The sequence below is a fragment of the Canis lupus genome, chromosome 8 (genome assembly GCF_011100685.1).
Source record: "Canis lupus familiaris isolate Mischka breed German Shepherd chromosome 8, alternate assembly UU_Cfam_GSD_1.0, whole genome shotgun sequence".
Classification (NCBI taxonomy): Eukaryota; Metazoa; Chordata; class Mammalia; order Carnivora; family Canidae; genus Canis; species Canis lupus.
Window position 1 is genome coordinate 72,028,449 of NC_049229.1, and position 12,724 is coordinate 72,041,172.

The 12,724-nt window shown below is 43.1% G+C and overlaps 1 protein-coding gene across 7 annotated transcripts in view; it reads left to right on the forward strand.

Moving 5' to 3' along the window:
* The window catches only part of TDRD9 (tudor domain containing 9), a 106,906-nt gene that overhangs the window by 14,156 nt on the left and 80,026 nt on the right, over positions 1-12,724 (forward strand). For all 7 annotated transcript variants that reach the window (XM_038545877.1, XM_038545879.1, XM_038545880.1 and 4 more), the window contains exon 2: positions 4,001-4,107. In XM_038545877.1, coding sequence (XP_038401805.1) covers positions 4,001-4,107 — 107 coding nt within the window. The remainder of the gene's footprint in view (positions 1-4,000; positions 4,108-12,724) is intronic.

Below are 12,724 nucleotides of genomic sequence, written 5' to 3' on the forward strand. Positions count from 1 at the left end.
GGATTTAAAGTTCTGGATTATTGGTTCGTTCTTTCGGCCCTTAAAGATGCAGGTAAGGGGTGTCTAGGGGGTGTAGTTGGTCAGGTGTCCAACTCTTGGTTTCAGCTCAGGTTTTGATCTCAAGGTCATGAGATTGAGCTCCACATCGGACTCCAGGTTCATAGAAGAACCTGCTTGGGATTCTCTCCCTCTGCCTTGCCCCCCAAATAAATAAATCTTCAAAAAAAAAAAAAGATGCAGTTAATATTTGAGGAAAAACTAAAACTGTGTTAATTTTTTTCTAGTATTTTCTTTAAAATATTTTATTTATTCATGAGTGACCCAGCAGAAGGCAGAGACACAGGTTGAGGGAGAAGCGGGCTCCCCAGAGGGAGCCCAATGTGGGACTTGATCCCAGAACCCTGGGATCGCGACTTGAGCCAAAGGCAGACTCTCAACTGCTGAGCCACTCAGGCGTCCTTTCTTTAAAATATTTTAATTAAAATACACTGATGTATGTACTTTTTAAAGTTAAAAATCAGGTTTATATTGGGTTGTGCATATGTTCTCAATTTACAGAAATTAACGTACTCCTATGCCATGTGCTGCAAATGTGTTTTCCTGAGTGACCGTTGCTTTTGCTCTCTAACCTTTCTAGAGACATTATTCATCAGCTTAAATGATAGTTTGCTTTGTTGGTCTTCTCCTTTTTGACTTCCTTTTTTGTGCTCTCGTTTATGGGTCTTCTCTAGTTCAAATTGTTGAACATCAGAGAACATTGTTAGCTTTACAGGCTTGAAAACAGAAGTGTCTGGGTTTTGAATCAGTTTGGAGTTGATTTGAGATTGATGTGAGGTGTAGGGTCAGACTTTTTGGTTCCCAGGGTGGATAGCCAGTATCCAAACTAAGTGGTCATTGCTCCGTTCTGGAGATTGTCCTCGTTCTGTATCCTGGGACCCTAGGGCTTGCAGGGTCCTCTGGGGAATGCAGTTGAGCAGCTATGTTTATTTATTTTTTTAATTTTTATTTATTTATGATAGTCACACAGAGAGAGAGGCAGAGGCATAGGCAGAGGGAGAAGCAGGCTCCATGCACTGGGAGCATGACGCGGGACTCGATCCCAGGTCTCCAAGATTGCGCCCTGGGCCAAAGGCAGGCGCCAAACCGCTGCGCCACCCAAGGATCCTGAGCAGCTATGTTTAGACGGCAAGTTCTCACCAGCCTACCTGTGGGGTTCGAGGTGTCTCGGGTTTTCAGAGCCATTGCATTGCCATCTGGGTCCGTCCTGCCCGCTGCCACCTGCTGGCCATTCTCTGGCTGAGCCCTCAGTTCTCAGTTCCTGATGAGCTGTTGGAGTCAGCACATGCTTGCACAGCCTTGGAGTGAGTCCAGTAGCTTATGGATGGCCTTGGTGTGTGTGTGGGGGGGCGGGCGGGTTTCAATTTCTTTCCTGTCCCGGAGTCAGCTCCCCTTTTTGGTACTCTGGCCAGAAGCCTGGGGTTTTATTTCTCTGCTCTACTACACGTTTGCTGCCCGTGCAATTGCCTGCATTCACATCTGGGCCTGAGCAGTGGGAAGACCCAGGAGGAAAGAAGGCAGTGAGGGTCCACCCTATCCTCTTGGAGAGAGTATTTCCCCTCCTTAGAGTTTGAGGCTCTTGCTGACCCCTGGAACATGAGAGAAAGGAGAAAAGATCCTTTCTTGCTCTCCGAGGCACCAAGGCACTTCTGGGCTGCTCTCTTGGCACCATGGCCTGGGTCTGCATATGCCAGGAGGGGATGGCAGAGGTAAACAGTGGCAGGGTGCCCCTGGTTTGCCTGCTGGTGCTCTGAATTCTGGTCTTCCTCCACTGTTTTCCCCTTACTGTGCTTTCAGAGACTCCCAACAACAGCCCACATGTTCTGTCCTGGCTTTATAGCTTCATTTGGTGAGGTGCAGTGTGTGTGTTTGGTCTTCCCAGCAGTGGGAACCAGGGAATCTTTATTGACTCTTGTTTTCTCATACCCAGCTCTAGCATGCCAGCATACTTCAGTGGCTCCCCCTTACCTGCTGCCACCCTTGTCCAAGCTTTGTCATTGTCTCTGGCCTTGGTTGTTGTGCTGCTGTGTTAGGTGGTCTCCCTGCTTCTGCTGTGTCTGCCCCTGTCACCTCACCCTGCTTCAGCTGCTCTGGGGCATCCTGTTAAAATAGTTCGATCTTGCTATTTCTGTGTCCCTGCTTAAAACCCATCTCAGCAAAAGCCAAAATCTTTATAATTTGTGCCAGCCTGCAGCCTGCCTCCTCACCTCCCAGGGAGCTACCCCCACTTCCCCGTACTTATAGGCCCCCCACTTCTTCCAGGCTCCCTGTGCCTCCTGACTCTTCTGGCATACTTGCCTCAGGGCTTTCCGATATTCTCCATCAGAGGACTTTCCCCTCAGAGGGCTGCACGGCCCCTCTTTTGCTTCCTTCTGATTTTTGCTTTATTTTTTTTAAAAGATTTTGTTTTATTTATTCATGGAGGGGGGGCAGAGACACAGGCAGAAGGAGAAGCAGGCTCCATGAAGGGAGCCTGACGTGGGACTCGATCCCAGGACCCCAGGATCACAACCCGAGCCGAAGTTGGACGCTCAACCACTGAGCCACCCCTGCATCCCTGATCTTTGCTTTAATGTCACTCTATCATCGTATTAGCATCACAGCCATCCTCCCCCCATCTCTCCTCCTGGCCGTGTTACTCTCTCTGGACTTATCTCTAACATACTGTGTTTTACTTTCTTTTCCCAACTAGACAGTAATAAGTCCGTGAGGATAGTTGGCCAGCTTCCTAGGGGGAGGGAGAAGCAGAGGGAGAGGGGGAGAGAGAACCTCAAACAAGCTCTGTGCCCAGCATGGAGTCCCACACAGGTCTTGATCCCAGAATGCTGAGATATGACCTCAGCCAAAATCAGGAGTCAGATGCTTAATTGATTGAGCCCTCCAGGTGCCCCTGGCAGCTGCTTTGTCCCAGGTACTTAGGACAGCACCAGGCATGGAGACAGCCCATAATTATTAATTTGTTGAATGTATTAACGAGTAAGTGTCAGGTAAACGGTAACCAAAAGAATGCTATCAACTATGAATATCCGGCAAAAGTATGATTTAATGCAAATAGCATTTTATTAAAGTAAATCTCATAGTTCAAGGACTGATACTGTATGGTTTTTTCTCTGACAGCAATTAAATTAGATATTGATAATGCAAACATAATTGACAGTATATTTTGCATATCATGCTGCAGTTGTCTTTTATTTTTTTTAACATCTTGGATATTTTTACCTATTAGTATGAATATAGCCATGGCAGTCCTTTAAAAGATACAAACTAAGTAGGAGTGTGCCGTAGTTTAGCCTAGCCCTCCCTTGGACATTTGTTTTCAGGTTTTAACTATCACAAACTTTATGAAAAGGTACTCTTCCTCCCTAGAGTCCTTTATACCCTTGCCTTTTACATTTTTCCTCCATATCACTAAGTATGTGTATCTGTTACGTCTTCTCCACTAGAGTGATGATGGTTCATGAGGTCAAGGACTTCATTTTGTTTCCTGCTGTATCTCTAGTGTCTCCAGCAGTGCCTTGCATGTGCTGAGTGTTCGATAAATCTTTGCTGAATAAATGAATGCCTCCATGCATGTCTGTGCATGTGCTTCCTTGTCTATATGTTGAAATACTGCTCTACTGAAGACACTGAGGGAAAAGTGTGGCTCATACGGGCAGATTGCCCTTTAGGATACCAAAGGGTCTTCCATTTGCCACTCTCCGCTGTGATCTGACAATATTCCTTCTTTCTGCCACTCTGAAGCAGGAAATTGGTTTCTCACTATTTTAATTTGCACCTAAGTGGTGAGTAGATGTGGAATGGAGCATATTTTCATTTGCTGATTGACCATTTGCATGTTTTCTTCTATGACTTAATGTAAAAGGAACTATTCAAAAATTCTTCTGGCACATGGGGTTTCTTGAGTTTTCAAAAGCAGTATACTAACACTGAATATTCTTTGCAGGCCGCTTAGCCGGAAGAGCTCAGAAATGGAGTATATTAACAAATACAGACAGCTTGAAGCACAAGAATTTGATATGTATGGCAGTGATCAGTCACCCAGCAGGCCAGGTAAGTGGGTATCTTTAAATATTGTAAAGTATGCTGCATGAGTTATTCACAAATTAAAACATTCTTTAAAGTCTTTAAAAAATGTAATATTTTGGTCAACAAAGAATTCGTATTGCTAGTTCAAGATTTTTTTTTGAGAGGGTGAGTGTATGTTGGACTCAGTCATTTTTTTCCCTTTTATTTTTTTTAAGATTTTATTTATTTATTCATGAGGGACACAGAGAGACAGGCAGAGACACAGGCAGAGGGAGAAGCAGGCCCCATGCAGAAGCCCAATGTGATACTCGATCCCGGGACTCGAGGATCATGCCCTGGGCCCAAGGCAGGTGCTAAACCGCTGAGTCACCCAGGGATCCCTTTTCTCTTTTAAATACAGTTTCTAAATAGTCTTTTTTTTTTTTTTTTTGAAATACTAATAGTAGTCCTTTACCTTACTATTAATTAAAACTACTTAAAATTAAAAAAATTTTTTAGTGATTTTATTTGACACTCAGTGTGGGGCTCGAACTCACAACCCTAAGATCAAGAGTTGCGGGATCCCTGGGTGGCGCAGCGGTTTGGCGCCTGCCTTTGGCCCAGGGCGTGATCCTGGAGACCTAGGATCGAATCCCACGTCGGGCTCCCGGTGCATGGAGCCTGCTTCTCCCTCCGCCTGTGTCTCTGCCTCTCTCTCTCGATCTCTATGTGTGACTATCATGAATAAAAAAAAAAAAAAAAAAAAAAAAAAAAAAGAAAAAGAGTTGCATGCTCCACCAATTGACCCAGCTAGGTGCCCCTCTAGAATTACCTAAAATTTTTATTTAAAAATTATTATAGTTTTTTGAAACAATAAATGCATTAATTTTTAAATAATGAATGTATAAAGTAAAAATTTCTTCCTAATACCTGTTCCCCTGACCCCCCACGTGCCTTGGGTATAACTGTTTAGTGTTTGGATTAGCTGCTTATTTTCTGTGAGTATGCAGTTTTTTTTTCCTCAGCTAGTTATCTTATTAGCATCAAGCTCTATTTGTATGACAGAAGTCAACTTTTGATTTGTTGCCTTATCATAAACTTTCTATCAGTTTATTAAGTTCTGTCTCCTGTTTTTCTATGTTATGTACTTCTCAGACTCTGGGGCAGAAGTTGAAGTTAGAGGAGTATTTTCCTTTCCTTTTTTAGCCTTTTTAAAAATTGCAAATTACAGTCCATACATAATAGTACATTAATCTGTTTCCTTGGGATTTATTTGGGCTTCTTGACAGTACAGAATATTTGTATCTTTCACCAGTTCTGGAAAAATCCTGAGCCATTATCTGTGCCCCACTGTCTCATTTAGTTTTGTTTTCTCATTGTTTGGGTCACTATACTATATTCAAGTTGATTTCTCATTGCTTATGTTTCCCCTTAAAGCAAAAATCTCTTGAGTTCTTTGCCTTCATCTCTGTGTTCTTAACCTTATGTAGGCATCCTCATTACGGTGTTCCCTCACTTAAGTGCCCTTTGTTGTGTATTTTCTCTACTGCTTAGTTGCCCTCAGGAGGAATATTTGTCTGACAAGTCCAGTACACTATCACCAGAAGTGATAGTTCAAAATGTGTGTGCCCCTTGATCCAGTTTTTACCTACATTAAGAAAAGTACAGAGTTGTACATGTAAGAGTGTTGATTACTTCACTGCTTGTCTAGGGGAAGACTTGGAGGTTTCTTAAATGTCAGTGGACAGAGGATGTGTAGTGGAGTAAAATCTTCTGTAGAAGCGTGAAATAGCCATATGTGTTATTATGCAAAGATATCCATCATCTAATCTTGCCATTTGGGGAATTGTATTAGTTTTCAGATGACTGTGTAATGTGATCCTTCTGGTTACACCCATATGTACTGACCCTGGGGCATACCACCTGCTGCTCCTGGAGTATGCCATATGGGATTGCCATTGTCTGAAAGTAGCTGGGTTACCAATGAATGCCTGCAGTTTGAAGTGTCTGCTCTAGTAACTTGATTTGGATTAATATTTGGAACTGCTATTTGCTTTCTCTGTCTCTGGCATCTTTATATTTCGGGAATTTTTCAGCAGGCAGTCACATAAATTACAGCTTTGACTACATTCAGAGGATTCATTTAGTGACCAGTATTTGTCACGGTGTGTCCCAGGGACTGTATGAGGTTTTGGGAATATGATAAGTAATAATTGATCCCTCCAATCACAGAGATTATCATTTAATCATGTAGTTACACAAATAAATGCTTTTAGAAATAAATGCTCTGAAAGACAGCTCTATGGGGGCCTGAGACAGGGGTTTCTGATATGAGCTGATATATCAGAAAGTAACAGCGGAGCCTAGAGCTGAAGGATTATAGAAGTTACCTGGGCAGTGTGAAGATCTGGGTAGAGAGAGTATGTAAAGAGGGTCTGTGATGAGGAGGCCTGGTGCTCCATCCCTTAAGCAGACATTGTTGCTGGGGAATCGAGAGTGGAGGTGGGCGGCCTGGGCATGGTTAGTTGTAGGCTGGTAATAGCACCCCTCCCCAAGAAGTTTACATCTGGATCCCCTGAATATGTGACTCCAATACCTTCAAGGATAAAAGGAACATAAAAACTGGGATGGGGAGATTGCCTTGGGGGCCCCAGTGACATTACAGGGTTCTTAAACAAGGGAGGCAGGAGGATCTAAGTCAGTAGGAGATATGACAGTGGAAGCCATAGGTTGGAGTGATGTGAGAAATGGGCCCACAAGTCAAGGAATGCAGGTGGCTTTTAGAGGCTGAAAAGGTATGGGAACAGATTCTTTTCAGAGCCATGTTTCAGATGCAGGAAACATCCATATAGCACCTTGTGCTTAGCCCAGTGAGATGGGTTTTGGACTTGTCTTTCACAACTGTAAGAGAGTGTGTGTTGTTTTAAGCCACTTAGTTTATTGCAGGAGTAGTAGAGAACTACCTCGGCTGTACTGGATGGGGCTGGATGAGACAGAGGCATGGCCAATGACAGAGGCTGTGGGCCATAGCTAGGAATTTTGGTGTTGATACTCAGAATAGTGGGAAGCCATTAAAGGTTCTAGGTTAGGGGTGCCTGGGTGGCTCAGTTGGTGAAGCATCTGCCTTTCGCTTAGGTCATGATCTTAGGGTCCTGGAATCAAGCCCCGTATTGGCAGAGGGGTGGTGTCCCCTGCTCAGTGGGGAGTCTGCTTCTCCCTCTCTCCTTCTGTCCCTCCCCCTGCTTATTCTCTCTCTCAAGTCTTTAAAAAACAAAAAAAGGTTCTAGGTTAATCCTGGGATAAGTGTGAATGGAGGAGGAGGATGTCATATGATTAAATCCGTGTTTTGGGAAGACCACTGTTGTCCTGTTGGAGAGGAGGTCAGAGCAAACGGATGAGAGTTAAGAGGGGTGGTCTTGCCCAGCAAGAGATTTGGTGGTGATGACTGTCTGATGGCAGTCGGGCTGTGGTGGGGGAGGGGACGGATGGGTGGGCATGGGATGGACTGCACAGGGTATGGTTGGATCTGGGGCCAGGGAGGAGAAGGGGCCATGGGAGGTATGAAGGTGCTGCTCCAGGTTTTGAGGTGCCTCTGGAGCATTGGGGAAGAGAGATGAAGTTAATACGTGTGCATGTGTGTGTACACACAGCTGTTTCTGTCTCTGGGTGGGTCTGTATTAGATAGAGCCAGGAGGTCACACCCATACCTCCAGAACCAGTCATGCACCATGGATTATATCCAGTTATAGAATACTTAGTTTCAAAGTACTTTTGATTTTGATGTGATACAGATATTACTTCATCTATATAAAAGTGTTTTAAAAATTATTTCTAGGGAATCCTCTTCCACTATTGGTGGGAATGCAAGCTGGTGCAACCACTCTGGAAAACAGTATGGAAGTTCCTCAAAAAGTTGAAAATAGAGCTACCCTATGACCCAGCAACTGCACTATGTGTATTTACTTCAAAGATACAGATGTAGTGATCCGAAGGGGCACATGCACCCTGGTGTTCTTAGTAGCAGTGTCTACAATAGCCAAACTATGGAAAGAGCCCAGATGTCCATCCACAGATGAATGGATAAAGATTAAAGACGTGGTGTATATATACAATGGAATATTACTTAGCCACCAAAAAATTGAAATCTTGCCATTAGTAACGATGTGGATGGAACTAGAGGGCATTATGCTAAGTGAAATAAGTTGGAGAAAGACAATTATCACGAACTCACTCTTATGTGGAACTTAAGAAACAAAATAGAGGATCATAGGGGAAGAGAGGAAAAAATAAAACGATGAAATTAGAGAGGGAGAAAAACCACAGGAGACTCTTAATAACTCTAGGAAAAAAACGGGTTGCTGGAAGGGGGATGGGGGTGGTGTGGGGTAACTAGGTGTGATGGGCATGAAGAAGAGCGTGAGTGATATAATGAGCACTGGATGTTATATAAGACTGATGAATCACTGAACTCTATCTTTGAAACTAATATACTATGTGTTAATTGAATTTAAGTTTAAAAAATTATTTCTAAATATAAATCCAAGAATGCACACTCAGTGAGTTTCTATAAATTGCATTAGAATTGTTTTATATAGTTAAAGGTATGTTGTTTTTAAAAATTGAGATCTAGGGATGCCTGGGTGGCTCAGTGGTTGAGCATCTGCCTTCTGCTCAGGTCGTGATCCTGGGGTCCTGGGATCGGGTCCCACATTAGGCTCCCTATGAGGAGCCTGCTTCTCCCTTGGCCTGTGTCTCTGCCTCTTTCTCTCTCTTTCTCTCTCTGTGTCTCATGAATAAAATCTTTTAAAAAAAAATTGAGATCTGATGGCATTTCTGAATTGGTTGAGCCTGATCTCAGGTTGTGGACTCCTGCAGCATTTTTTTTTTTTTTTTTTTTTTTTTGCTTTCCTACAACAGTTTTGAGTTGTCCTGGGATGATGTCTTCAGCTTATGATTAAATGCTACTTCCTTTTTCACGTGGTGATATTTTTAGTTGTTTTCATCCTACTCCTAGCTTTTCTTCTGATTTTAAGAGAATGGCTTGTATGAAATATATAATAACTGCAAAAGAAAACCCGTTATGTTTAATTTTGTATTCAGAATGCCAGTCAGTACTTGAAAAAAGTGATATATGGGGACTTATTTTGAAGATTTAATTTCATGGTTAAATCAGTAATGCAGTAATAAAACTTATTTTCTGTAATGCATAGTGTCTAAATTTTAAGTAAAGAAATGTTATATTTTGCAGTTCAAATCCAGTACATACTGGTTGGATAACTGCAGAATTTTTTTGTTAGATTTTTGTATATGCTTGATGGGAATATAGTGGAGTGACTTAGTGAAGAGAAACTAGCAATTTTTATGTTTTCAGTTTTTTTCTGTTCATGTGAAATATTTTAATTTTTTAAAAATATTTTGGGGGATCCCTGGGTGGCTTGGCGGTTTGGCACCTGCCTTCGGCCTAGGGTGTGATCCTGGGGTCCTGGGATCGAGTCCCACGTCGGGCTCCCTGCATGGAGCCTGCTTCTCCTCTGTCTGTGTGTCTGTCTCTCTCATGAATAAATAAATAAAATCTTTAAAAAAATATTTTGTTCATGAGAGAAAGAGAGGCAGAGACAGAGGCAGAGGGAGAAAGCAGGCTTCCTGTGGGGAGCCTGATGTGGGACTCGATCCTAAGACCCTGGGATCACTACCTGAGCAGAAGGCAGACACTCCACCACTGAGCCACCAAGGTGCCCCTAAAATATTTTAATGTTAATAACAGGATAAAATTATAATAGGAAAATAAAAATTGTGAATTTTGGGCTTAAGGTAGTTTTCATGACACTTTTGCTTTTTAAAAAATTAATTTATTCGTGACACTTTTGGATTAACTTTGCCCTTTGTAGATTGCTGGCTTGCTCTAAATTATCCATTTCCTTTTCCTTGAGAAATTAACCATGATGCTTTTCCTGGTCACCTCCCTTTGATTTTGTTGCTGATGCACAGATTAAAGAGCCACAAGGCCGTGAATGTTTCCCTGTTTGGTTTCCTGTCCCCCTCTGGCGGTGGATGTGGAGGCAGGACATGATTTGTGCTGGGTGTGCTTCAGCCAGTGACCTAGAAACATCCAATGTGTTTATATTCCGTGGAGGAAGGACTCAGGTTTAGACAATAGATTTAAGACTTTCAGAAGTTTTTTCTTGTCAGATTTCTTTTAGGTAGCAGCCTTCAGAATGCATGTAATCAAGGAATGTAAGTTACATCAATGTTGTCAAAGTAATAGCTAGGCTAGAAGCACAGTAAAGTGAGACTTAAAAGTCTCTTCACAAACAACATAGCTGCTGCCTTTTTGTAATTCTTAGAGTCTTTGTCACCTTAGCGCTTCTTTGTAGAGCTCCTCCTGGATTTGTCAATCCCACTCTCCCTACTGCTTGTTCTTACATCTTGCAATGGCATCCTGGCTCAGTAGCCCCGGCTGCTGTGTGGATTCTCATCCCTCTCCTATATTATATTTAAAAAGGCCTATTACTGATTGATAAACCTACCAGCATCAAGCATGGGAAGGTGTTTATTTTTCCATTTTTGTAAATATCTCAGTCCTTACCTTTGTGGGTTGGTCTGGATACCCAGCCACCATTCAGAGTTTTAATAAAAGAACTGTTGGAACCATTTTTAAATTAGGAACTATCCAAGACATTGAATTTTGCTCCAACTCAAGTTTGTCAGGTAGTGTTAATTCTAAGGACTCCTTCATTGAGAGAGCCTTCTGGAGGGGTGAGACCAGGTGTAGGTGAGCCACTTAGGAAAACAGCATGGCATTAGTGGGTGTTCTTTAAAAGCTGAGAAGATTGTTGGGAGGAAAGCGAGACAGGAGAATGGAAGAAGAATGCATGTTTTTGAGAGTCTGGCAGCCAGTTGTACTGAGCAGAAGATCAGAGAGCAGTTGAGGGCAGGACTAGGAGTGTTCTGGTGCGCTAGGAAGAGTGCTGTTGTCCACCAAAGAGCTACCTTTGCTCTGAGAGATTTTAACAGATGTGGCTTCTCTGTTTTTAAAATTTGGAACAAGTACTACACATCTTGACTCAAAAATGGGAGAATAGCTTTATTTTAATTATTTATGATTAGACTACTTATGACACAATATGTGTCAGGTGGGAAAGAATGGTGGTAGAACACAGGAGGGGAGGAGATGCTGGGGCAGAGAAATGAAGGGCTGGGAGGGAAAGGGAAGAAGGGGGGCATTGGGGAAGATCTGAGGAAAGGGAGTGGGTGCTAAATTTTGAAGAGGTGGGAGCCTTGAAAGAGGGTTTAGGAAGTAAAAACTTATTTCCCAATAAAAATTTGTATCCCATGAATTTTGATGACTTGTCAGTTTGTCAGGTGATGCCTTGAGGTCCAGAATTTATAGCATTGCTGGAGAGAAGGGGATGCATTTACAGGAGGATGCTAGTGGTCTGAGTGCTGTATTGTGCATCTTTATCAGAGTCAGGTTGCTCCTTTTCAGGATACCTGTAGTTTGTAAGTGGCATTTGGTGTCTACCACCAGTTTATTATAGTAGTAAGGAACTAGCACTTAACAAATTGGTGCACTATATTGAAATTTCAAATAAAAGTTTGTTCTTTAACTGTAATGTATTATTAACCTTAAAAAATAAAACTGCCAGTTATCTCACCAGCAAAACATGGATGTATCCAGGAATAACAGAATTCCCATCCAGGATGAGTGATGGGAAAACCACCTACAGTCCTGAGGACAAAGCACAGGAGGCTCTTTTATGGGGCGGGTGGGGGGTGTTGTAAACAGAAAGTCCATTGAGGAAACTGGGAACTCCTTCATGTAGAGGTTTTTCATTGGCTGGGCTGAGGCAGTCACTCATTGGCTGGCTGGACCATCTGTCATTGGCTGGGCTGTTGCCAGGCCAGGAGAAAACCTTCCTTCCTCCTGCTGGGATGGTAGCAGTGTGTCCAGGAGCAAGGGGCACATCTTCCTGTGGGGTCTGCAGTGGTCAGTGAGTGGTGGGAGTGAGTGCTCTTGATGCCATTCTAAAAGGCATCATTTTACTAATTTTCACGTTACTAAGTGACAGTTACTGTGCTTTGCAGGCTTTTTTTTTTTTTTTTTTTTTTTTTTTTTTTTTTTTAATTTTTCACACACACAGAGAGAGAGGCAGAGACATAGGCAGAGGGAGAAGCAGGCTCCATGCACTGGGAGCCTGACGCGGGACTCGATCCCAGGTCTCCAGGATCTCGCCCTGGGCCAAAGGCAGGCGCCAAACCGCTGTGCCACCCAGGGATCCCCGCAGGCTTTTTTTTTTTAATTAATATTTTTATTTATTCATGAGAGACACAGAGAGGCAGAGATGTAGGCAGGAGGAGAAGCAGGCTCTCTGCCTGGAGCCTGATGCGGGACTCAATCCAGAATCACACCCTGGGCCCAAGGAGGCACTTAACCACTGAGCCACCCAGGCGTTCCTCCCCCCCCCCCCCCCTTTTTTGGCAGGTTTTTAATCTAGAAGATGGTGCTGAGCCTACCAGGTTGATGGCTGTGATGGAAGTGTAAGAGTGTGCTCGGGTGTAAGAGTGTGCACAGCTTGCATAAATGATTGATAGTGGATACTGAGGGAATTTTCTGGTTACCATGCTTTCAGTATTAGCCTGTAGAATGTACTTCTGCATTTGT